The sequence below is a fragment of the Rhyacophila brunnea genome, unplaced genomic scaffold (genome assembly GCF_057557595.1).
Source record: "Rhyacophila brunnea isolate RB1 unplaced genomic scaffold, BYU_Rbru_1.0 scaffold_2, whole genome shotgun sequence".
Classification (NCBI taxonomy): Eukaryota; Metazoa; Arthropoda; class Insecta; order Trichoptera; family Rhyacophilidae; genus Rhyacophila; species Rhyacophila brunnea.
The window spans coordinates 48550146-48577429 of record NW_028232859.1 but is presented as its reverse complement, the minus strand read 5'-3'; the positions used below and the strand labels follow the sequence as shown (position 1 = coordinate 48577429).

General features: G+C 32.5%; 1 protein-coding gene across 1 annotated transcript in view; it reads right to left on the bottom strand.

Moving 5' to 3' along the window:
• Positions 1 to 27284, bottom strand: part of Klp31E (kinesin-like protein 31E) — a 222190-nt gene that overhangs the window by 24096 nt on the left and 170810 nt on the right. Inside the window, exons 3-16 of the mRNA XM_085947437.1 lie at positions 25645 to 25867; positions 15854 to 16096; positions 15527 to 15748; positions 15018 to 15129; positions 14770 to 14928; positions 11737 to 11939; positions 10555 to 11179; positions 8734 to 8928; positions 8377 to 8579; positions 7958 to 8198; positions 5303 to 5610; positions 4943 to 5107; positions 3237 to 3424; positions 1502 to 1804 (exon numbers count right to left, since the gene is read on the bottom strand). Coding sequence (XP_085803563.1) covers positions 1502 to 1804; positions 3237 to 3424; positions 4943 to 5107; positions 5303 to 5610; positions 7958 to 8198; positions 8377 to 8579; positions 8734 to 8928; positions 10555 to 11179; positions 11737 to 11939; positions 14770 to 14928; positions 15018 to 15129; positions 15527 to 15748; positions 15854 to 16096; positions 25645 to 25867 — 3390 coding nt within the window. The remainder of the gene's footprint in view (positions 1 to 1501; positions 1805 to 3236; positions 3425 to 4942; positions 5108 to 5302; positions 5611 to 7957; positions 8199 to 8376; positions 8580 to 8733; positions 8929 to 10554; positions 11180 to 11736; positions 11940 to 14769; positions 14929 to 15017; positions 15130 to 15526; positions 15749 to 15853; positions 16097 to 25644; positions 25868 to 27284) is intronic.

Here is a 27284-nt window from a genome sequence, read left to right as displayed (position 1 = left end):
CAGCCTTTGACGGCGATTTCACAACATTTTTGGTGGTTGAATCGATAGCCATGGAAAGATTAATATTCTGTTGGTTGGCACATTGAAAGATGCCAGTTATAAACAGGCATTTAGAGCCACCATCTTTTGACATACTGTAATTTTTGCAAATTTATGATTTATGAAATTTACCACTTTTTTGGCTGAATTTAAAATTGTATTGGAACACAGGAAAAAAACCCCTTGGATGACATTGTAATTTTCTATGACACATTATAAATAAAACTGGACAGATCATGCACACTGTGAGAACAATCACAATGTGTAAAAGATTTTTGTGTCACACAATGGTGTAATAAATATTATGAATGATTATCGATTGATAAAACAATTCTCATCTTGATATAAAGCTTTTGAAAAACAATTTATGAAGGTAATTTAACTATATATCTATAAGAAATACAAAATACTTATATGTATGTCTGTAGATGTACCTATGTATGTAATGGTAAACTGTATTGAGAGTCAATCATTTGTTTGGATTGATAATTGCAGGTCGATAACCCACCCAAATAATACAGTGATTCTAAAGAAATAATGTAAGTGAAATGAAATGAGCGACGTGTTCTGTACGTTATATAATCTTACATAATATGCTTACTGCCAAAAGTTGGTAAGTCGATAATTTAGGTATTTAGAGTTAACAACGGATTATGTGTCTGTATATAAATATACTAGAAAAAAATTCAATGTCCTCCGATTTATAAAACATGTACATAAAGCCCAGAGATAGTTAGCATTATGCCAGATTTTATAGGGCAGGGCAAACTTTCAAATTGCAACTACTCCATAACATGGTTTCGAGACTTACCAACTTCTGGCAGTAACCCCACAATATAGAGATTATGACAACAATACAAATAACCACTGCGCATCTATTCTATAGACAAGGCTACTATACGCGGCAATTGAGTGTAGTTTATTATTCATTATGTATTGAGGCAGTTAATTGTTACAATAAGTTAACCGTCTATACTGTTAAAAAGTGCTATGTTTTAATAACACCTCTCTTGGCTGTGTTAAGTTTTAGAGCGAGATAAACAGTTTTGATGGCTAACTTATTGTAACAATTATAATACCTCAATACATAAATATGATAAACTACCCTTGATAGTGGCTGATAGCAGCCTTGTGTATAAAATAGTTGCCCTGATTTATATTTTGACCAACACTCAATCTACCTTAGTGATATAATATATTAACCGTTAAATTTGTGTTGTGAAATTATATTTAATGAGTAATGAATCTAAATAAATATTTCTATTAAAACAATGTTAATAATAAATGTGTTTAGAATCATGTGAGCATGAGAAAGCTTTTGCTTAATGACAAATAGCTATAAAAAAAACAATCAGCCTATGAAAGCTAACAAAATTCAATTATATTGAAAGTTTGAATAGCAAATAGGCTAAATAAATTTAAATGACATAAAGAATTGGAAAATGTTGGGAGCTGTTCTAACCTCAAAGAGCCGGGAGCACTTGGTATACGTGCCAGCGGCTGCCCTCTCGGAGTGGTTTCCACTTCTCCGGTCATGGACTGCGTCATGACTTCTCTGTTTCCCCTCTCACCCCTGCCGAAGACTCCGATCTCTCGCAGCCTCACGGAGCCCCGGCCGTTTGAGTTTCTCTCGAACGGCTGACTTTGAGGCGGACTCCTCTCTTGGCTGATATTCGCTGACGGAATATTAGGAAGAATATCGTCGTACTGGTTGACCTGTCCGTTTTGTTTCTTTGCGTATTGAACTGCGAGTTCAATGAGAGAACTGAAAGAACACACAAAAATTCCACAAAATTGAGGAAAAGTCAAATAACTGATTCAATAAATATTGAACGGAGTAATTTTTAAAAGTTTGTTGTACCTAATAAGAAAATGTAAATTATTGTGAATATTGCTAATTATGTACATAAAACATTTTGACTGCTTAATCTGCAAAACCAACTAACTGCACTTTTGACCAAAAATGAAATTTTGATGGCATTTTGTTATAAAGCATGTTTTCTATGCTCACACAAAATTTAAAACTCATAAACCTATAAATAAATGCATTATCGTTCTTCATAAAAAACAGTCAACGTCCAGTAAAAAGCCAGGTGCCAAATTTCCAATATCAAAAATGGAACAACTCCGCTCTTTATAAAATTTTCTTTATATATTATAAAAGTTAAGCTAAAATAGTCTATTAATTCATAGTGCAGCTTATTTGTAAAAGAAAATATTTCCAAGTGTATTTTTGGTATTGTTAAATTCCGCTCGATAGTTAAATTATTAAATTTTTTCTCCTTCCTGAACAATTTGCCCAAATGGAGTTAGCTGGTTTGCAGATTAAGCAGTCAATATGACATTTGTTTGTAACACTGGTATGTAACTTCTGCCAGTACATTATATTATTTGTCTCCGTTCTGGCAGAACACACTTAACTGGAGAATACTAGTTTTGAGTAATTTCACTTTGAAGTTGTTAAGATGTTTGAAATGGTCTATCATGTGAGTTTATTAAGCAATTGTAAGAAAGATGACAGACTGTTTATTTATTAAGAAGGTTTTTAGACGGTAAAGTTTGAAATAAGAAACATTTTGGTATAACTAACTCAATATGTCATTTTTTCGAATTAGTGTCTTCTGCCAGAACAGTGACGATATATTCTTATAGTAAATTTTAAATAAGATATTTTCGATTTTGACTCAACTAAAAAATCCAATTTACCTATCAAGTTCAGATTTCTTACTAGAGTTTCACAATAAATTTAATGCACACTGTAAGATGTAAGGTAAAAGACATTAATTATAAAATGTTGGTCAATAATAAGGCACGGAAAATGAACATAATGTACAGGGGTCCTCATTATCTGAGTCTCCGTAGAAAAAAATTATAAAAACAATAGTGCAACACACAGTTATCAACTGTCACTTTCAATCATTCAATCCCACACTCCTCCTACACAATATCTGTCTTGCTCACATGTCTTTTTTCTTTCCTAAACGTGTCTCAATTAAAACCATTTATTAAGTAATTTTGGTCCTCGTTTTAAGTGGATTCGCTTTAAGAGGTATTTTTTCAGTACCAATCACCCTCAGATTACGAGGACCACCTGTAACTTAGAGATTCATGAGTACTATGTGAAATTATCAAAATGTCAGATTATCGTAATGTCAAAAGATATTTTTTATTAAATTGATGTTAAGAAACAAAAATACCTATCAACGGGTGAGACAGATCTGGTGGAAGTTCCTGAGCTGATTTCGTTGTTGTTGAAACACATGGCGGGCGGTGGTGTCGTGTCGGTGGGGGTCCCAGTGGGCAAGAGTCCCAGTAAGTCACCTGTACTCTTCTCCGCCAACATTTGCCGCAGAACTGTCTGCTGGTGCCCACTTTCTGATTGCATCTGAAACATATCAAAGAATGTTTCAATAGACAATTCACCAACACAATCTATAAAGAAGGGTTTATCAAACTTACACGGCAGACAGTTATTGAGATCACAATATTCTACGCAGGGCCGGATTAAGACATGGGCTTTAGGAGGTACATTTTGTATAGTACTTACCTACATGTGTTTAATAATAACTAATGCGACTGGATATGATGTTCTTGAGAACATACAGTTAAGGTTTTAGCTGAATTTGTTTCTAAGAAATTACAAAATTTAAATTTTAAATATTAATTAAAAATTATCCTTGTAAAAATAAATATACTTATGTATGAGCCAACAATGTCTTAATCCGGCTCTAGTTATATGGACTATTTTTATTATTGTTTTACTGTGGTGTTTTTGTTAAGTATCTATACCTACATGTGATGTATTTTAATAATATTTTATCTCTAGAATGAGTGAATGAATAAGATGATGTTTTAAAATGAATTATTGAAACATAAGCGTGAATACATTCTCAGTTAAACATATTATATTATATTATGCACGAGCAACATTGCAACATCAATATTCATTGTATTTTTAAACAGTTATGTTGTTAAACCACTTCCAATTGTTGAATTTGTGAAGTGGATTAGAAAAATATTATGAAAAAATGGCACATTGAGGGCTCTCAAAACAATGCTTGTAGACTGACAACTGTAACTTGAGGTGCAACCTTCGTGCTAGTATCATGATGTGAGTATGGCTGGTGCATTATGAACTATTAGTTCTCCAAACCGCAGCACCTCAAATTATAGTTGTCGGTATCTTTAGTCAGTTAGAATAAAACCACAACATTCATAGTTTATAAACGCAAACGTAATCAATTAATTTCATTCAAATAAATACCCATAGCAGAAAAAACATGCATTGCATTAGGATTCACAAACTCCACACCTCTTGTTTGTTATATTTTGTACGTAACTGCTCGTATTTCTAGACAACACATAACCGATTATTAACTTACTGCGTACTTCATAAATTTTACAAATAAAATGAAAGCCCAAAGTGAAAAATATAAATATTTATTATGAAATGCATTGTAGGAAAGTTCATTTGACAGTGAATATTTGTTTTTATCGAAAGAGGTGTGACGTTAGCGAAAATATCTGAAAAAGGGAAAGAAGGACACATAGTCAGATCACCTTTTTCATAAGGCATTAAAACGCATAAAATAGTATTAATAAATGCATCACTCTTCATCAAAATGAATGCATCAACATTATAATAATATAGTATGGAGTGATTTATGATTCTATTTTTAAAAATGTTTCCAGCAGTTAGGCAACACTTTTTTGTTTAGTACGTATTCATTTGTTTGACAGTTCAATTGTTTTGATTGTATGTGTTTAATTTATTGAAAATTGTTTGGGTAGATATAGCTAACATAAATAAATTAAAGATTAAAAATAATTCAGGAATAAATTGATAATAAAGATATTTTTTAAAGCTGCTTTGCAAGAAGAATGATAATAATGAACTTCATACCTCTTGTAACTTTGCTTGGCTATCCTTGAGTCGCATGTCTTTCTGGGATGCTTCATACATTTGACTAACAGTCAGATTGTAAAGTTTGTCTATGATGTATTTAGCTTCACCCAAGTCTTGAATGTGGTTCACCAGCACTTGAATATCTCCCTGGTCTGGCGACTCCTGATAAAATAAAGAAAAGCTATGAGTTCTCAGTGTAACAGACATTTACCTGTTATACCTATCCTACATATTATGTATATATCAGAATCACATATTAAGGTCCGTAATAACTATGATTTATTGTGATGCGGTCTGCAACGCCTAGCAGAACAGCTGGTTATTCCCATAAACATTGTAAGGTTTGGAGATTGTTACCTTTGTTTCTTCAATCTGCATAATATGATGTTGTGCTTCTGCAATACTCTCTTGCAAGTACTCGATATTGGATTTGACAGAGTCCAATTCGTTGTCGATTTCCAGCGTGTCCAGACGGTTCATAACAGCGTGGTTCCGACGTAGCTTCAGTCTCTCCATGTCTTTGCCTAGAGTTTCCCTCTCCGCCAATAGCCTCTCCATGTCTCTTTCCATATCAGCGATGGCTTGTTTATTGAGAGCGATTTTGCTAATGGTCTTTTCAATATTTTGCCATTTGCTTTTCGCTGATTTCGGAGAAAATGCTTTATCTAAAATAAAACAAAAATGGTTTTAACGGAATAACTTATACAATCTGTTGATGGGCACCGTTTATTTTGATTATTGTGAAGTTGGCTACATAATATCGCTATAAAATTTGTTTGACTGCACACCGCCTCATACCAATAACAGCTGATCAATGAACAGCCGTACCTAATTGTTTTGTAAAAATTATCCTTAAATCTCAAAACCTATATACTATATACGAGGTCGCTTCATTGATCAATATACATTTAACTTATTAAACAAAACAATAAAATAATAATTACATTCTTCAATATTAAAATATCTGTATCTAAGCATACAACATGTCAAAATGAAAATAATTCTGACAGCTACTGCCAGGAATTGAGAATTACCAGGAAAGGTAACTTGAACAAACAAACTATATTTTTCATAATAATGTAGATGTCAGTTGAGGCGAAGTAGGAAAAGGAAATCTAACAAAATGTATTTTGACTTTTATATTTACCTATCAATGATTCATATCAACAAGCTTTTATTTGAATTATTATTATTGACAATAAATAGTGAGAAAAATAGGCGGTAATAGGTACATAAACCATAAATTCCTAAGCTTTTCCACTTTCGTAAAGCAAAAAGTTCAAACATGCAGGTGATAAAACGCAGCGCTCAAATTTACTAATTATTCATAACTCTGCTTGTAAGTGTCCACCTACACATTTAAAAAAATCTACAGTCATACAATTACGTAGTCATAAATCTTAAAAGCATATATCGTCTATGTTCTGGCAGAACACACTAACTAGAGAATACTAGTTTTGAGTAATTTGACTTTGAAGTTGTTAAAATGTTTGAAATAATGGTCTATCATGTGAGTTTATTAAGTAATCGTAAAAAGGATGACTTTAAAATAAAGACTGTTTATTTATAAAGAAGGTTTCCAGACGGTAAAGTTTGAAATAAGGAACATTTTGGTACTAACTCAATATGTCATTTTTTCGAATTAGTGTTTTCTGCCAGAACAGTGACGATATTATGAAGTATGCAGTTATAAAATCAGGTTCTTGTCGGAACATACCATTATATTCAAAGTGAGTGTACTGTGACAATGGGCCCATAATTAAAATTAATTTTAGAGAAGGACTCGGTTGACTGTGTCGATTAATAATTCACTTAGGTGTTAGATTAAGTTAGTGATCCAATAAACACCATCCACAAAGGCAGTGTCGGGTTTAGGCAATCTGCACAGTAGAACTAATTTGGCATGGGGAGAATGTCTCCGAATGTCTCAACGAAATTGGTCTAAGCCACTTCAAGATCGGTAATGATTTTTTAGCATTACAGTAATAATGAAAAGTGTCAAAAATGATAACTATGTACATACATCGGCGCCGTGGCCGGAAATTTATACGTATGCAGTTCGCTGTATCACACTTCACCGTGAAATTTTTTATCGGAAATATATGGTCGTATATTAAAGACCCTCCAACCTCTTTGGGTTGTACCTATAGTACTGAGATAAAATTCATGTCTAAATAAAACATGGTTCTTGTCAGTTTACAGGTGAACTAAAAGTAAAATAGAGATAACAGTATATTATACGATTATCTCTTTCTGATAAGAAAGCTCATGGCGAACTGTACTACAGTGAAATGTAATACAGTACATTCTCAGTAATCCGCCGCTCGATTATCTGACAACTACTATAATTCGCCGGTATTCGATTGTCAAATTCAGTAGTCCGCCGCGTACAAGTATACAACACAGATGAGACGGGTTCATTTTGGAAACTTCTCCTTCGTAAAACGTAGAAATGAAATATACCAGGGAGGAAAGTGCCCAAGGACCGCATCACAATTATGCCGTGCTCCAATGCAACCGGGATACACAAACTGAAGCTTTTGGTCATAGGGAAAGCCAGGAATCCTAAGCCATTCAAGAATATCTGCCTCACTGAACAACTGGTTGTGTCAAGTGATTTACTGTTTAATTTTAATATTTAGTTAATATACTAAGTTTATAAATATGTATAATTTAGTAAATACTTGATTTTGATTTTAAATAAAACCGTAATTGCTAGTACATGTTTCTCAAAAGAAAAACTATTTTTACGAAATACCTGTTTTAATTTTTAATATATTTTGTATGTATGCACTATAATCCGCCGCTTTCACTAATTCGACACTTGTCTGATTTTTGGGGTGGCGGATTACTGAGAGAGTACTATATGTACAATTTACACGTAACCCATCGGCACATATTATGAAATGTATAATATCCTTCTCACATGACAGGCATGTACTCAATAAAATCATGCTGACTTTGTAACTATTGTAACAGTCACTCGTAAGTCGTATTCTCTTTTTTAGTTACCTGGACGACGACCTGCAACTCTGTTACTCAAAGTTTGCCTATTTCCCTTTCTTAAAGCTGAAACTTCTTCCTGTTTCCTCCTGAGAACTTGCTCCTTGAGTCGCTTCTCGGCTTCCAAAGATTTAATCACATTGGCATTCTTCCGAGATTCTTTCTTAAGTTGTGCTATTTCTCGATTTCGTTTATTTTCTGTCTGTTTATGCCTGGCTGATTCTTCTTTCATCTTATGGAGAAGTTTTACCTGCACATAACAATTAAAATGTAAATTTACATACCATAAACCATATTGTATCTCAGTAGAACACCAAAGACAATAATTGACTATAAATTTTAACTTAAAACGGACGATTCCGTTTAATAAGGCCACCTCTTACTTGGGCCAAAACAAACCAGTCACCTAAAGATATAATGATATTAACCTTATTTCGTTTCATGTCAGTCAATTCATTCTTCATCGCTCTGATTTGATTGTCACATGAAGCCTGAGCTTTCAACAACTTGCTGTGTTCCTTTTGTGCAGCTTGCAGGCTTCTCATTTCTCTTTGCATATTAGTCAGACGCCTCTCGTAATCTTCCTTCACCCTTTTAACTTTCTCAGTCGGTTGAGCTGTTTGAGATCCAGCTAGCAACAGATACAAAAGCTTTAATCCTCCACTTTTAAAAATTATAATATAAATTACTTATCAAATAATAATTTATACTTAAATTTACACCATTATTAAGAATAGAAAAAAAAGAGTTGTCTCTGCTTAAGAACGTAGTTATGTTATATTTACCATATGAAGCCAAAACTTTATCCCGTTCTTCTTGAGTATGTTTGATCAAAGTGTGAAGAGCCATCAGTTTGTCTTCATAATGGCGTCTCATGGAATGTAGTCTCCTCTGCGATAATTCCAATTCCTCTATCAGTCTCTGCTTCATGTCTATATCACCGCTCAGGGAAGTGAGTTCAGCTCCTAATAATGCGCAAACTAAAAAAAGAAAAGATTGTTATGTGTCAACATGTCCAATACAATTGCAGTGTTAAATAGATATAAATGCTGTTAATAATACAATGTTAGGATATAAAGACGTATTAAGTATCAGTGTAAATGCAATAGTTATGCAGTGAACCCCCGATTTTCCATTTTTGAAGGAATTGACAAACAAAAAATATTTTATTAAAAAACATACAAATTGACTTGGAGCATATTATGCCAACGTGTTCTTTCACCTCTTTGAGAATGCTTCTTTCTCTTGAGCCGATAATGTTTTACTTTGGCATTGTATGAATGGGCATAAACAAAAAAAAACAACAAAATTACACAATTGCATTGTGTAACCTTCCTCTAGGGCAGTGGTCGGCAAACCACAGCTCGCGAGCCGCATGTGGCTCTTTGGCCGCTTGAATGCGGCTCTGTTTCATAAGATCCGTTGAAAAAACTAGCATGTGCTATGTGCTGTTCTTTCCCTTTTCGGTTCTACATATTCATGCGAACAATCTTTTTAACGAATGAACCTTATCAAGAGTAAATTGAGAAGTCATCTTATTGATGAGAATCTGCAATCGTGCCTAAAATTAAAAACAACAATATACAAACCTGACTTATCCAAACTTTCCAAGGATGTGCAAGGCCACTGTTCACATTAAGTGCTTGTCAGTCATTTTTATCATTTAATTTTATGGACACAATTTAATTTCTATCAATAAATAAGATCATTATTAAGTATGATATCAAGTTTTATTCAATGTACATATAGTTTAATTAAGACTTTAGTTAAAGTTTATTAAGTTTATAAATATTGTTGGTACCTACAAATATAGTTAAAGTTTAAAAAATTTGGCTCTCAAAAGAAATCTCAATCTTGTACTGTTGATATTTGCCTCTGTTGACTAATGAGTTTGCCGACCACTGCTCTAGGGCAAAGCAGACATGATGTCTATAAATAGAACCCACAGATTCGCTGGAATTCATTTCGATTGAATTGAATATGTTCCAATAAGTTGGATTTTTAATTTTAATTGATTTTTGAATGTTTCAGACGTAAATTGCGCGAAATAAAAAAGATAAACAGGGAATTAAATGTACAGTGGAACCCCGATCTGTCGTTCCCGCATAAATTGTTTTCCTGTACGGACTGTTCATTTTTGAAAGTCCTGCAAAACACCCATAAGAACAATGTTAAATAATCCCGCATTAACCGTTCCCCGATTTATCGTTTTCCTCGTTCTATCGTCTAAATACTCTAAATATTATGGTCCTGTCACAAATATTATCCCGATTGACCGTTTTTGTTGAATATTATTCATTTCGCTTTCGTAGAATTGTTTATGATACATACAGACCTATCAGTCGCTTGCACAGGTCGGTCGGCGCTCAGGCTTGCATCTCGTATCACGATTTTTATAAGTCGCAACTAAAATGCCCCCCATGAAGAAAACTTATTGAAAACCGTAGAATCGGGGTTTCACTGTATTAAAATACAGAACTACATGCAAACAGCGTGAAATCGTGAATTCTGGGCACATAAAATCAGGGTTCTAATGTAATTACTTACTTACTAAAATATTACATACAACCTTGCAATAATAAACAAACTAGGGTAAAAAAAATCACCTTTATTTTCTGAATCCGTGTCATCTTCAGAGTCAGATTCTTCGGCATCTGAATCTTCACTATCTCCTCCGCTTTCCCCTTCAGCCCCTTCTCTTTCACCCATTCCGATGTCTGTCATCCCACTTCCAAGAGTGCTTTGACTCAACTTCCTACTGTATTCCATCTCTCCCATTGATCTAGCCAGCAATTCCTTCTCCTTATACAACTCCCGTTTGGCACTGTTCAACACTGTCGATGAAGTGTTCAATAATGAGACATCAGGACTTAAAATTAAACTCTTGCTCATATTAATCTGCCTGTTTGCTGCCGTATTATTTTTCCTGATCAATTCGTACATCTTATTCGCCTCAAATAATTTGGCTCTAAGATCTTCAATTTCTCTGACGTAGTTTTGAATGATTTCAGTGACTTCTGATTCAGAGCCGTTTCCGCCATCGGATCGTATCCATGTTGACATAGCTCTCTCCGTCAATAGCTCGCTGTTCTTCTGGGATAATTGGTCTATAGTTCCCTGCATCGCTTTAACTCTTGTTCTTAAGTTGTTTAGTTCACTTTGAAGTATAGTATTTTCATGGAACATATCGTTGATGCCTTCTTCACCATTTTCAGATATGATTCTTTTACCCTGAAATAACAAAAAAAGAATCTTTAATTGAAGATCCAATTTTAGAGAGAAAGTAACAATAAAGAAGTAAGCATAATTTTCACCGTAATCCAAAAGAGTTTTTATTTTATTCAGAATTTGAATATCAAAGGCTTTTTGGGCTAAAGAAACGTATCTCATTTTTGTCTACTTTACCCCAAACACAGGTAAATTTTACATTCCACTGACATTAACAAGAGAGTGTTTTTAGGATATATGTATCGAATTATCTGTAATCTTTAATATACCATTTCTTTTTTCAACGAATAATTTACAAGATTGAAGAATGTAACTTTCCATATATTGAACATACATAACTTGAAAACACCTCAGATAGACCTACTAGAAAAAATCACATTTGAAAAAAATACGATGCCTGACGGGATTTGAACCCGTATATTTACTGGAATCAGGCCAATAGGCCTCCTACTTAATTACGATAACTTAAACTAGTAGGTCTTACGTGAAACGCTTATCAAATTGTGTTATTATTGAATATTGACTATCGGTTTTGGTGTTCTGACATTCATCAAATATACCTGTTTAAATTCAAGAAGTTCCAATTGTAATTGTGCGATTTCTTGTCTGAGCAATGAGATTGTTCTTGAACTCCTGTCTTGATTGACAATGCTCTTGTTTTTGATATTTCTAGCCCGGTTTGCATATTTCAAAGTGTTTAAAGTTTCCATGAAGTCACGGTCACTCGGAGAAATGCATGCAATCATGACTGTCTGGCTGTTGCCTGAAAAAAATGCATTAACAATTATTTATGATTGTAAAATAATTGGAGTGAAATAAAATAGACTCTAAAATCATTCAGTGAAATTTATTACAAGTAAGCATTGAAATTAAGACGTAAATTGTTTATTCATATTTATACTTGATTCAGGTGAAAGAAAACATCATAAAATTTCATTTTGTTTTGAAAGTAAAATAAATTATTCACTCCTAATGAATATTAAAATCTTAAATTAACCAATAAAACTATTCAATTTTAATATGTAGTAGTTTAAGTTTATGGATTAATTTACTTTTTACTGTAAAGAGACTAATAAACTTTTTATTGATATCGCAATCAAAATACATAAAAAAAACTACTCTCTATACAATTATTACTGAATCAAACAGGTAATTTATAAGACAAAAGAAATGCAGGAATTATTATCAGAAGTGTATTACATTAGGGTTTGCAATACCGGTATCCCAGTATTTTTTGTCACCAAAATACCGGTTTTAAAAATCAGACAATAGTGATGTATTCGGTTTACTTCCGTTACGTTATGTGCAGATTTGCCAAATACATTATTGCATTATAGGTAGGTATTTCTCTAATTTTAAATTTATCCAAATGTTTTCGCCAGTCGCACGCGGGCTTTAGAATTTGTCAGGTGCGTGTATTAATTAAGGCACTAAGTACCAAAAAAATTAAAACTGACATTTATATAGAAAAATGTTCTACATACCAACGCCAATAACGTCAACTATAGTCTAAGTGCCTCAAGCAAGTCAAAAAAATACAGCAAAATATTTAAATCTGGCGACGTTGTAAGTCCGTTGGCGTGTTTTATTTATAATGGTGTAAGTAACACTGCAGTGGTCAACGGCATTCAATATAAAATGGCTGACGACGGTGTGCTGACACTCGCGAGCTCTTAATTCTTAAAATTATGGAAGCTGTCGAGATTGCTTCACACTGTGAAACCACATTTTGCAAAAGGTCTGCTTCATGCAATTTTACTACAACGACTCAGTATTTTGTAACCATAGGCAATACTTCGTTTTGGTACTTAGCGCCTTAATTAATACATGTATTCATATTATTGGTAAATATTTCTGTTTTTCCATACATTTCACGAATACACCGGTATTCAATAGGAAATACCGAAATACCGGTATTGGTATTTTTATTTGGTATTGCAATCCCTATATTACATATCGAGGCTAAAGAAACGACTCCTCGTAAGTGATATATTTTTCAAAAAACGATTTTTGCATTATTGAATATATTGGTAGTATCGGCATCTACCGACAAAAGCTGAAAATTCTTAAAAATATATTTAGCTTCTAAAAATGTTTGAAACAATATCTCCTATCTACTAAGTGAAATATTCAACTCAAAGAACAGGTAATAAAAAAAATTCCGATAGGCTACATTTTGATGCAGGGTTTTAAATGTGTGAGTGTCCTACGAAAATGAAACACGCATTATGCGCATGCAATAGTGTGTGTAATACACCAATATTAAATGAGCGTCAATGCATAAACCGAGAGCAGTTGTCAGTATTCGACGTATGACGTATTCTTGACACGTGTTTAAGTTGGATTCTTCCTTACTCGAGATCGGTTACCTGCTACTCCTTACCCGTTAGGTATTTCAGTTCCCCGATTCAACTAATGATAACTTGTAAATGCATCATTTTATTTGCCGCCAGCCGCCTGTCATATGCATGTAAGTTTGTAAGTTATACTCATCCTACATACATACATTCACTATAGATGACAAAAATATTGATTCGTAATATCAAAAATCAAACATATAGTGCAGGTGATTTTTTTCCCTCTTCTGTAAAGTTGTTATTTTGTCACTTACAAGGTGTCGTTTCTTAACCCTCGATATTATCATACTGCACTTTAAAGTAATAAACCAAACTAGATAAATTATTATATTTGGATATAACCCAACGCACTTTCATTTTTAACATGAAATATACAGTATCTGTTGGCAACATAATAAATCGCTGAGAGATGTAAGCAAATCCAAGAGATTAATTTAGAGATTTAATATCTATCCCCTTCGTCATAAATCATCAAATACTATCAGACCCTACTCCGTATTGTGATGTGATAAAATATATGGATGATCCCTTAACGTTTTGTCACACGTTACATTTTCATTGTTTTCAGAAGCGAGGAAACTTAGTCCTAAGCCCCCCCATGTCTGTATTTATTAATAAAGTAATTGATAAAATATTACAGTTTATTTTTAAATTTTCTGTAATAAACCGTCGGTCAGTTTGCCAACATTAAGTGTTTAGTTTTTTGAAAGTTGTAAATTAAATAACTCTATTGACATCTCACCTTACGGGGATAGATCATAAACAATCCTAAAATAAATTTATACTATGGCAGGACCAAAGAAACATGTCTAATTATTTGTCTCTACTTTACAAGAGAACCTAAACATAACATATTATGTTATTGACATCTCACCTTACGGGGATAGATCATAAACAATCCTAAAATAAATTTATACTATGGCAGGACCAAAGAAACATGTCTAATTATTTGTCTCTACTTTACAAGAGAACCTAAACATAACATATTATGTTATTTTATGTCCAGTATCATACATACATATCTCAAAAGCGCTAAAAAACTGAAAATAATGTTTTTTTGGTCGTATTGGGCCGACTTTATTCTGTTGATGCTTCAAATCCAAATCTGTTTAAATTCCATCATGTGTCTTTCAGACTACAAAGGAAACCTGAGTCAGAGGTTTCACTAGTTAGGAATGCAAAAAAGAGGACAGTATGATTATTTCATTTGAATAAATGATTGCATGAATAAAATACCTCCTAAAGAATCTTGGAGTAGCCTGGTGAGTTTTGAATCTCTGTAAGGCACATGTGTTACTTTCTTAGACTTATCTCCGAGAGCTGATATGACATTTCCTAAAGCAAGCAGTCCGCAATTGATTGATATACTCTCCTTAGCACGATCACCGGTGGCACCTGAAATTATAGTATATATCAGTATTACAATAATAAGACATATTATATATTTAAAAAAAATTCCATAGAAGGTATATTGTTGAGTTTACCTGTCCGTTTAAGTCTTTCTGATCCAGCCAGATCAACAAAATGGAATTTAGCAGTTAATGTTTCAAATTCAGTTGTGGGGTCGACCGCTGTATCCACATCTGCATCAGGATCCTAAAAAGGAAGAAGAATAAATTAATCAAATATTCTAAATATCATCCCATGCTCTCCTCCATGGAATAACTTGTTTCCTACTGTCTTAACGAAATGAAGTATGAAATAAGTGTAAAATAAACACTTATAGAGTATCAAACGAAACCAAAATGGGCTATAACCTCTAATACTAAACACCTAATTAATACAAGTGCATATCCTGGGAATCCTGATTGTCCTTAAGAGAAATAGTTTATGATCAAGGTCAGTGCTAGTTAGTCGTTATCTTCTATCCACATTTATTCCATGCCTCTCTCCGTGGTCCCAATTTCACTTTACCCATACAGTCCACTGCATTGCCACCATAATATTTATAAATTGTTGAATATCTCATGAAACAATCAAGACAATTAAATACCTCAATTCTAACGAGTCTCTGCTGTTTAATATGCAGTGTGAAGACGGCATGACTTCGACTGGATTGAGCGTTCATGCTAGTTGCAGCCGTAGTACGAGACAGGGCACCGAGTCTCAAGCACTGAATCGCCTCTAAGGCATTGCTGACTGGCTTCAGTGTCACTCCTGATACTCTAATTCCACCGATTGCGTCTTCGTGAATTTTTACACGTCCATTTAGCGACTGCAATAAAAAATTAGTTATTGAAAAATAATGTATTAATTTTTGATAAACTCTACCAATGACATATAAATTTCATTCATATTTGTATTTTTGACAATAATTTACCTTAGATCCATAAGCATCTCTTGCCGGGTCAAAAAGGTCTATGATATCTTCATTGTAGAGTTCCATAAATTGGGCAACAACCTTGAACTCTGGAGGGATAAGACCTCTTTCACGAGCCTCTTGACCTCGTTCCTCAATGCCCTGAAAGAGGTCATGGATGGCTCGAGGGATTATACCCATCTGTTCTTTGATCAGCTCCATGTCAAAGGCGGTGCCCATGGTGTATGTCTTGCCGGAGCCAGTCTGAAACAAGGAAATGAACATAGTGTTAAATTACTGTACTGTGTAAATTTTGTACGAGTCGAGTAGTGAGATGGGTACAATGTCTGATATTATAAGAAAACAGACTGAAATTATGATTAACTTTGTCAGTTTAATAACAATTTTCTTCTTCTTGTGCCATCACTTAACAAATATCGGCCACCATCAAGGCAATTTTCACATTACCGTCGGCTACCTGAGAAAGACAAGTAAATGGATTTGCAGCCAAACATAAACCTTTTTTTTTGGTTAAAGAGAAAATTTCCAGCATATGTGTGGTAGATTTAAGACACCATTCACATAGTAAATATTTTTATAAAGAATTAACATCAATTTTTAAATTTTGCCTCACAATCATATCTATCAATCTATTTGTAGCAATCATACCACTCAGCATTACAAGTGTGACATACTTCAAAATTTATATTTTGTTGTGAAAACAAAACAACGTAGCGGCAGCGATCGTCAGCATTTTCTCAATCATAACCTAGATCAATAGTGTCTAGTATGATTTATTTATTTGCGACAATGTCTCTTATAATGTATGGACTGCACTTGTATAAATAGCAAGGACGATCCATCACTAGTCACGAGTCCAGTCACTCAACACAGTCAACTGTCATTCACTTGAGTCCAGTCTCGCGTTCCGATTAATCTCACGATAACATCAATCTCATCAGTACATCCGTACCCGCGATTATAACATCACTGTCATCTTTATCATTGTATTTATTTATTCTTGCATCAATAAATAAACTCTCTCCTCGAAAATTCCAAGCAACTACGTCTTATTCTCCACATACCCCATCATCCCCACATAGTTATACATTAAAATTAATTTATTAACATGAGCGAACATTACAAATTGTGAATTTAACATGTTAAAAATGTGAATTGAAGAAATACAAAGAAATAAAGAAGTAAAGAAGAAAAATACAATGATGTTTTTTTTTTATAAATAATGTAAGTACCTAAGTACTATATAACCAAATATATATTTGTTCTCACACAAGTGAAAAGAATATATCAATATCCAACGTATACTACTGTTACATATTAAATCTATTAGAATTAAGGTTTTATACGAAGAAAAGACTGATTATAGTTTATGACAACATTGCATGACATTGTGTGAGCAATAAAAAAATATATGTAAAGAAATCGTTTGTAGGTAAGTAGTTTCCAGTAAATGTCATAAATTTAATATGTAATTACAAATCAATAGGAATAAAATATTAAATAAATTTCTTTGTTTTTTCGTAGAAAATGGTTCCACCTGCCGCTTTTGAATAAAATATTGTAGGTACCTACACGAATATTTGCGTAGTGATAGGTTTGACATGTCATATTGATTTATTGGTTACACATAATTATTTTGTAATTATCTACCATAAAATGTATATTTTGATACTAGACAGATTAAAGTAAATTGTATCGGCTGTAATAAATAATACACCTACCTACATACTATATAAAAATATGACAATCTTTAAGGGGGGACATGCTCGTCGAAGGTCAAAATTGAGTTTTTATTGTATTTTCAAACCATGATCCTGGACACTCCTTAAACGTTGTAGATAATCTATTTATATAATTTTGAAGCCTTATTATCCTTTATAGTTATTTTAAACATTTGATGACTGCATGAAGTATTTTTGTTACATAAAATAGTATTCTTTTAAACCTCTCGCTCTAATGTTTTAGAATATAGTCATATTTCGGTACATAACTGTGCAGTGGTGTTAAGATTTTTTACATTTATTAATTTTTAAACGCATTTATAAAACCATTAGCATAATTTATTACGAGATAATTTTTGTAAAATATTCACGATAAAAAATTATATTGATAATCTCTGTGATCCCAAATTTGACAAGAATTAGACATTTTATTATTCAAAAAATTGGCAATATTAAACATTTGAAGATAATTCTAAAGATACTTATTATAAGCTATATCTTTGACCATTCAAGTGTGATAAACATCTTATGAATAATGATTGCTTTATAATAATTATTGACCTAAGAATAAGGTAGTGTTTTTTTGAAATACGCCATTTCTTTTGTCATTCCCTAGTAGTTAAGCTACAACATACGGCCGTAGCTATAAATTGACAAACTCTAATAAAAGTAGGGAGTAAAATTATGTTAACGCGCGTGTTTGAACATGTACCTAACTGAATTTTTTTTATTTTTTTTTAAACGGTACATGTTCAAACACGCGCGTTAATATCATTTTACTCCCTATTTCAATTATAGTTTGTCAATTTATGGCTACGGCCGTATGTTGTAGCTTAACCACTGGGGAATGACAAAAGAAATGGCGTATTTCAAAAAAACACTACCTTATTCTTAGGTCAATAATTATTATAAAGCAACCATTATTCATAAGATGTTTATCACACTTGAATGGTCAAAGACATAGCTTATAATAAATATCTTTAGAATCATCTTCAAATGTGTTAATCTTGCCGATTTTTTGAATAATAAAATGCCTAATTCTTGTCAAATTTGGGATCACAGAGATTATCAATATAATTTTTTATCGTGAATATTTTACAAAAATTATCTCGTAATAAATTATGCTAATGGTTTTATAAATGCGTTTAAAAATTAATAAATGTAAAAAATCTTAACACCACTGCACAGTTATGTACCGAAATATGACTATATTCTAAAACATTAGAGCGAGAGGTTTAAAAGAATACTATTTTATGTAACAAAAATACTTCATGCAGTCATCAAATGTTTAAAATAACTATAAAGGATAATAAGGCTTCAAAATTATATAAATAGATTATCTACAACGTTTAAGGAGTGTCCAGGATCATGGTTTGAAAATACAATAAAAACTCAATTTTGACCTTCGACGAGCATGTCCCCCCTTAATGAAAATACATAATTTGAAAAAAAAATACGACACTCGGTAAGATTTGAACCTGCACCACCCGTGATTCGCGCCCATGTGCCTGACCACCAAGCTATACGTGTCCAATCTAATTGCGACAATGTTAACTCGTGATTTTTACATCTGAAGCGCTTTCTAAATTGAGTTACTTTTTGGCAATCGACTTTTGTATTTTAAATTAAAGTATTACAATTACCTTAATTACTAACTGGTTTTCAGATAATTCCATTTATTTATGTTATAGCGAAGGTACTAGCACCTGCTAGCTAATAATTTAATTCAATGAATAATTCACAAAATTAAGGAATGTAACATTCTTTAATTGATCATACATAATTTTAAATCCCCAGAAAAAAATATATCTATTATAAAATCGAAGAACAAATTTTGCCCCGAGTAGGCTTCTTCTCAGGAGCAGGAGCACGGAGCACTGGAGCTATGGAGTTTTACCCGGAGCACCGAAAATTTGTAGTGCTCCACTGCTCCGGATGTTTTTTTATTATTAAATTTTCGATATTTTGACATAATTATTTTTCGGAACATCATGCAGTCTCAATATGTAAAATGTACGTAGGTACTGTCTCGTTCCCACGTTAGCACGCCCAACAGAAGATATCACCTTTTGACAGTTCAGTCGGTTAACTTTTTTACATACCGCAGGAATACGTAAAGTGATAAATGTGATATATTTATCACAATTAGTTCTTTTTCGATATTAAGTGATATGTTGGAATAAGCCTGCTGGTGTCGGTATCGGGGTCGAAAGAAAAGTATCGACGCTGACAGGGAGATCACTGTAGAACGCGTGTATGTAATTCCTCTGAAGACCCTTCTCCCTAGGTCGATAGAATTAATGATTATTTAAATGAGCTTAGTAAATGCCGCCATTCGAAAAAGGCTGACTTAAGATTTTAATTGCATGACTTGATTCTTGGGAAGACTAAAAAGTCCACTCCAAGAATAGGTGTGTAGGTACTACATTGTTAAATGGTAAATCAATACTCGTGAAACCTTATAATAGCGATGATTTGATATTTTATATTCAATAAATAATAGACTTTTAAATTTATGACTGACATGCCGAGCTGACCGGTGACCTTCCAGATACTGCCTACAATACCATATGTAAGCTAATACTATAATAGTAGAGAGATTCAATTACACGTAATAAAATAATGGTTAATAATAATAAATGGTTCACGGGAAATTAAGCGCAGAAGAAAAACGACGAATACATATATTTTATATTATTTAAATTCCATTTTTCGTATTCCAATTCCTGCATTTGTTCAGAAGATCAATTCAGGTCCAATTGGCTGTAAACTAGAATCATTCTAAATTCTGAAAAGACACTCCGATCCGTATCATAAAACCATATTTAAATTATAATTTATGACAGTTTGGAGACTCTTCCACAGGAATCAGTTTAATCGAGGGTTTTGTCTTTTGGCATTTAGTGGTTATATACATAAGATAATCTCAAATTATGTATGGGTCCTTGGTCTGGCGTCCTGGGTTTGGCAAGTACACATATTGTTTTTCAATTTCTATGAGTCAGAGTATGGACCTAATAGATTGAGCAAGTGGCTGACATCAATTTCTAGTAAAAACAAAATCTGTCAATACAAACCTCCAGACTGTGGAGGCCCATATACCTATGATCTTATTAGGATCGGACATGGTCGAAAAAAAAAGAAAAACAAATAATATATTATAGAATGTCACATTCTCAAATCTTGTGTATTATTCGTTGAATAAAAGATATATTAAATTATTAGCAAGTGCAAGTACGTTATAATAATAAAAAAAATTAAGGTATTTGATTGATAACTACATTGATTTACTAAAAAAAAAACTCGATAGCCAACAATTTGATCAACAACTTAGTTAAATTCGTCATAATTAAGTAGGATGCCCATAGCTTAATTGGAAAAGCACATTGGCTCGAATCCAGTAGTTGCAAGTACAAGTCCCGTCAGGTGCGGTATTTTTTTTTTTCAAAAATGATTTTTTCTAGTGGGTTAGTGGGGTGGGGGGAAAACATGAAATGTTTTCAAATTATGTACGTTCAACTAATTTATTGATTGTAGAATATGAACAATATGAAATGCTGTATAATATATAATTACCACCCAGATAACAACAATACAACTAAAAGATTGGAAACATAATAATTATAAAAGTAAAACCCAATATAAATTTGTTGTGTATTTCTTAAATTTAACTTTTATGAAATATTTAATTAACACAGTGTAATAAAATGTCTATCACGTTTTTTTTTAAATAATGGTCTTAAAATCTATACTATAGAAATACTCATAGATCTTTGTCAAAGACACCAGCCTTATTGATGCTGATATATTTTTTTTTTATTGAAGGTTAGGTAAATGTCAAACTTGAGTCAATTAATTCGCAGTTACAGAGAAAACATTATTTTGCTCTACGTACCCATGAAATTATAATGTCATAATTATAGTAGGAAATATTTAAGTGGCAGCCGTGCCTTATGAAATAATAATTAGGTGAGACGTACCAATGCCTCATAATAATTTTATTAAATGAGTTAGCAGTTAGCTCATACTTTTTATAAGGCTTGCCCTTCATTATACATAAGCTTCTGTAACATATTTCAATGTAACCCTGTTCGATTAAATTACGTAACATCACTACTATCTTCACCACTATAAAACCCTACACGGGTGTGATGTGAACGTTGTCACTTCTCCGAATCGGCAAGTTTCACCCAACGTTTACAGTACCTAGACGTAAAACTAAGTTAGATGGATTTTATCTCCAGGATTTTGTATCTTTTCTTTGTATACATTACGGTTTCTACATTGTTCACAGCGACGATTTGCTTTGACGTAGATGACGCAATCGATTCGTCAAAAGATTTAAAAGGGGCCTCGAAACAGTTCAAAAAGTCAAATAATTATTATATTAAGTAGGTATACCAAAATCAAAGATCAAAAGAAGATATACAATAATACCCAAAACATAACAAAATCCTTTGCAACTAACATCAAATGGGCCTGTAACAAAATCACTCAAAAATATATTGTTAATAGTAATTATGTCACCACCAATAATTATTATTTTAGCTACGTGACGTTTTACGATTTTTTTTTATAGTTAAGGGCCTAAAAATCAGTCAATGCATCGGGCATCCACGTTCCGACCCATCACCCACTGTCCAGTAATGGATAAAAAGAAAAATTACTGGTTTAACTCGATCATGTAAATGAGAAATATTTAAAATACGAAAGTACACACCCCTATCCGTATTATTAAACGTTATTTGTGCCGAAACAAAGTGGTATCAAAGGACAATCTTTAATCATCGTTCTTGTTCAAAATTTTGATAATTATGACTTATTTTTTTGGAATGGTGGTTTCTAGACATTTAGTTTATTTTGAGAAAATCTAGCATTTTTTCTTTCATCTAGTTTATTTTATTACCCAAACTGGCATATTTTAGTGAATGGTAGTTAGCAACACTAATCCCGGGTAAGCTCTAACCGCAATCCTGCACACAAGTGCTTTAATTCCAGGACGATCCCGGTCGAACCGGGAAAGTTGGCAACCCTAATACTTACATATCCAAGAATAGTATTAAATTTTATTTGTTTTGGCAGGTGAAGTTTTACTATACGCGATCTTACACCTACGTAGAGCGAAACTTAGGTATTTTCATTCAACATGAATACAATTGAAAAGATAGCAAAGTATGGTTAAATCGGTAAAGTAAAGAAGAAATGTAGGTATGCAACGAACTTATGTAAATTATAATAAGTATACTTAATGTCTTGTATAGTCCTCTTTTGGCTAATAACATTATGTGACAGTCCGTGAATGGATTTTAACGGTCTATTAAATTTAATTAACGCCGAGAAATATTCTATTTCAGGTGATATTTTATGTCATCTGGCGCACAGGTGGAACTATAATAATATTATGAAATCAGCGATGCGCACTATTCCATGTCGTGACGGAAGAAAACCGTAGGCGGAATCAGATTTCAAACGATTATCTACCAATCATCATTTTTGGTGACATCAGAAACGATGTCTGAACGGAATTATTCGACCGTGAACTTTACAAATTATAACATCAAAACATTACTTGCACATACAATTATAATGACGTTTCATTAATAATAGTTGCATACAACGACGCAATAGATGTTTTATAATCATAGATTCAATAATTTTTTTTTGTAATTTAGATAAAAAGTTGTCTTGTAATGATTTCTTATTAAATTAAATTGTTTTTAGTAACATACCGCCACTGGAATGTAACTAGCTAAACATTCGTTTTTGGTTCTAAAATTTAAATATCCGATTCTCATTATCTGTAAATTTTGTTGTCGAAGATATTAAAATTACATACTTATGGAAATAATACTCGTAGTGTGAGAGAAAAAAAAATAGTTTAATCGAATTTGATTTTAAATTACATACTATTTTAGATAAGATCCATTTTATAACATAAAAGTACGTAAGTCGTACATTTTAATGAGTTAAAATCAATGATATTTTATCTATTTCAATTAAACAGTAATTATCAATTAAAGGTTGGGAATATACCTACATCAATATACCTACCTCTATTATTATGTAGGTGTGAATGTATTTAATTTAGTTTTTCATGCACAACTATATACAGCAAGAATATTGAAATGTTGCTTATTTTTATAAAGAGTATGGGTATTAACTCAATTATAAACGGGGTTGCAACGGAGTCTACATAGAATTTGAACAAAATTTAAATTAAAATAAAAGTTAAATTAAATTTGAATTTTAAATGAATTCATGAATTTTGCCAAAATCAGCAATGAAAATTGAATTCATGTTCAAATTGAATCTAATAAAATTGGAGACCGTATAGTATATGGTCATCTCTTTCCGATAAGAAAGCTCACGGCGAACTGTGCCACGGTGACACGTTTTACGTACAATTTACATGTAACCACTGTAATTAGGTAGCAACCCGCAATAAGAGGACGAATTAGACAGCGATACATATAAATGTGCCTGGTACCTACTACTTTGTGTGTAATACTAATAATAATAAATATTCAGTAAACAGGACGTTACATATTGAAGAAATAATCAAGAAAGCAATAAATCACATTCAAAGTAATGAGAACAATGTCGATATTAATTTAGAAATATTTTTTAATTAAAAGCATGTATGGGAAATAAAATATCATATTATTAAATTTTAATTAACATAATAATGTAATTAAAGATTAACAACAAAATCGTAAAATGCTGTTGATAGTGAGTATGTACCTAATGATCAATGATCGTAAATAAAACATGGCTCATCAATAGTAAAAACATGACACACCCAGTCAAGATAAAAATAATATAAAGATGTGTCGTTTATTTAAATTAAATAATCATTATCACCTTGTCATTTTTCTTTCACTCACTACACAATGCTAGACAATAATATTGTATAATGACTTGTTTACGTATCGATTATATTTGTTTTTTTACGTGTTTTCCTACAGTAAATAATATGCAATTTGTGTGCAATGACTAAAATCTAAAGTTAAACTAAAATTAAGATAGCAAGGGGTGCATTTATAACTCATGACTGGAATAACCGTATTTTATGCCTTTCAAACCATGACGAAATGTAATTTTGGACCTTTTTTTAAAGTTTTGAGAGCTTTTTAAGCTTTCCTCCGAAACAAAGTTTTCCGCCCAAATTTTGTTTACGGCGGAGGAAAACCTTTCTGATAGTGGTTGGTAGTTACTACCTAGGTTCCAATCGCAATCCGTCATGTATATAGGATTGCACGAGTCGACTTATGCCGGGTAGTCATTTTCTTATTACTACATTTATTAATACAAGTGAACATCATTTGATCTAATTTTCTGCGAGGTAATTAGGTAAAAAGAGGAGAATCAGTGTAGTAAAAAGTGTAAAGTTATAAAACGTATACTCTATGACCGTTGCAGATACAGTGACTAGTATGAACGCCAAATAATTAGTTCGCGAGACTAATAAATAATTATTTCGCATCTAGAGTTGGTTACAGTATCTGGAACGGTTACAGTTACGACTCTCTAATGAGTATCCGGCTTTAGATTCCGTGTATAATAAAATTAATGTCACAAGATCAAATCCCAATCAGTGAAAATGAAAATTCAAAAATCTAAGATAGTTTTCTTCAGCTAAATTAAAAAATTCCCCAGTACAATCAACTGTTATACATTCCGTGGTATTAGATCGTTTTGTCCGAACCTTTCTTTACTAATTTAAAAGTCCTAAGTTCGGTCACCTAAAATCTACCTAAAATCGGGCCAGTGGCCTCACAATTCCGGGACATAGATTCGGGGTTAATGCCTATTTTTCCGGGACGTTCCCAGCCAAACCATGAGGGTTAGCAACCCTTGACTCAGCCAATGAAAAATATCGCGCACCTGTACTTACATTCTTGAACGTGTAATTTTAAAATAGTCGAAAATACTGACAAAATATGTAAGTACGTTAATATTTATTATTAATCCAATATTGAATACTCAATAACTGTAACTAGTGGAACTCACGATATTGATGCTTTAACGTTTGTTGTCATATTGACGTAAGTAGAAATTTTGTTGACTGACCTGTCCATACGCAAGAACAGTGGCGTTGTATCCGTCGAGGCTTCCTCGCACCAGACCTTCGACGCACGTCTCGTAGAGGTCCTGTTGCTGCCCCCCAGTGTCGAAGACATGGTCGAATGTGAAGGATTTGTCCTGGCCGAGGGTGACCTGTGGTTCTCCGGCAGTCACCGCGGTGCATATGCGGCACATGTCGATCACCTCGCGGGGGATTTGAGGACGGATCCTGAAAAAAATAGAATAATACATTTAATTAGTGATCGTAATGATGAAAACGCCCGCAGTGGGCCGCGATTTTGAATACACCACCTGGCGAATTTACATGTTGAACGAATGTGTTTAAACTATCTCTAAAAAAAACTGTTGACAAACCTCCTATAGAGACGGCTAATAGGTTTGTAGAGCCAACTGTAGTGTACAAAAAATGATTGGTTTTTGCATTTAACTAATTAATACTGAGTTATATTATATATCTCAACTTTTAAAACACTTCAATTATTTAGTTTACTACCTACAAATGAAATTAAATCAATTGGCAATGTTCCAAAATATTTCTGGTAACTAGCTTAATCAGAAATAACGACGCTAATTTGTGTATTAGTCACTAAGTGAGGTAGGTTAAGTAAAATTTGAAAAAAAAACCCAGAAAAAATGAATAATAACAAAGAAAATTTTATTAATTTTATGAGAGGTACATAATATAATATATAATATTATTATCTACATAATATATGATTCAGTATTCTCGTTAGATACGTTAAGAAGGATCCTTATGCCAACAGAGAACCTGGAAACCCGGAACCCGGAAAAATACGAAGCTTGCAATTTGAGATTTTTTTTGATAATTTACAATTTCAACTGTATTAATTAATAAATACCTATGTACTTATCTGAAAACATTAAAAAGCATTAAAGTCGAAGATAAACTTACAATTGTAAAAAAAAATGTGAATTTGTTAAATATTTGTGGCATAGGTTACGTTATTATTACATTATTTTTAGGTTATTTTTATAATTAAAATTTAGTTTATTAAGTTTTCAATTTTTTACGGTTCAGATTTTTGACTAATTCATAGTTTTTAATTTTTTTATATTTATTTAAAAAAACAACTATATATACTTGTTATAAAATGTATAACTTGAAATCCTTTTTATTTATATGAAATCTTATTTAGGTATGGTCCCAATATTTAAGCCCGATTAGGTTCTCTGTTGGCATAAGGATCCCCGTTAAGGCTCTCTGCATAATAAATAATACTTGTGTAAATAATTGGGTTTATGCGTTATGTAGCCGATTTTCGGGCGCATAAGAAATGACGCAAAATGAGTCAAAAAGTGGATTACCTGGTGGCGAAATTGTAACTATTGTTTCCTAGTTGTGGATACATCAAAATTGTATGAGTACCGATTATCGCAGACGTCAATAAAAAAATAATATTGGAAAGAAAAATTTGCATGTATTTAGTATAAAGATAGACACTAGAATTGTGAACATTCACTGAAAGCGTGTTACATTTTCAATAATCAATATAAATAATGGTCTATCCGCTATGCATGTATTTATTCAAATGAACTTTTTTATCGCCAAAAGCGACGTTGTCATGTTATTTATTGTTTTATTCAACTCTCAATAAGTATTCATA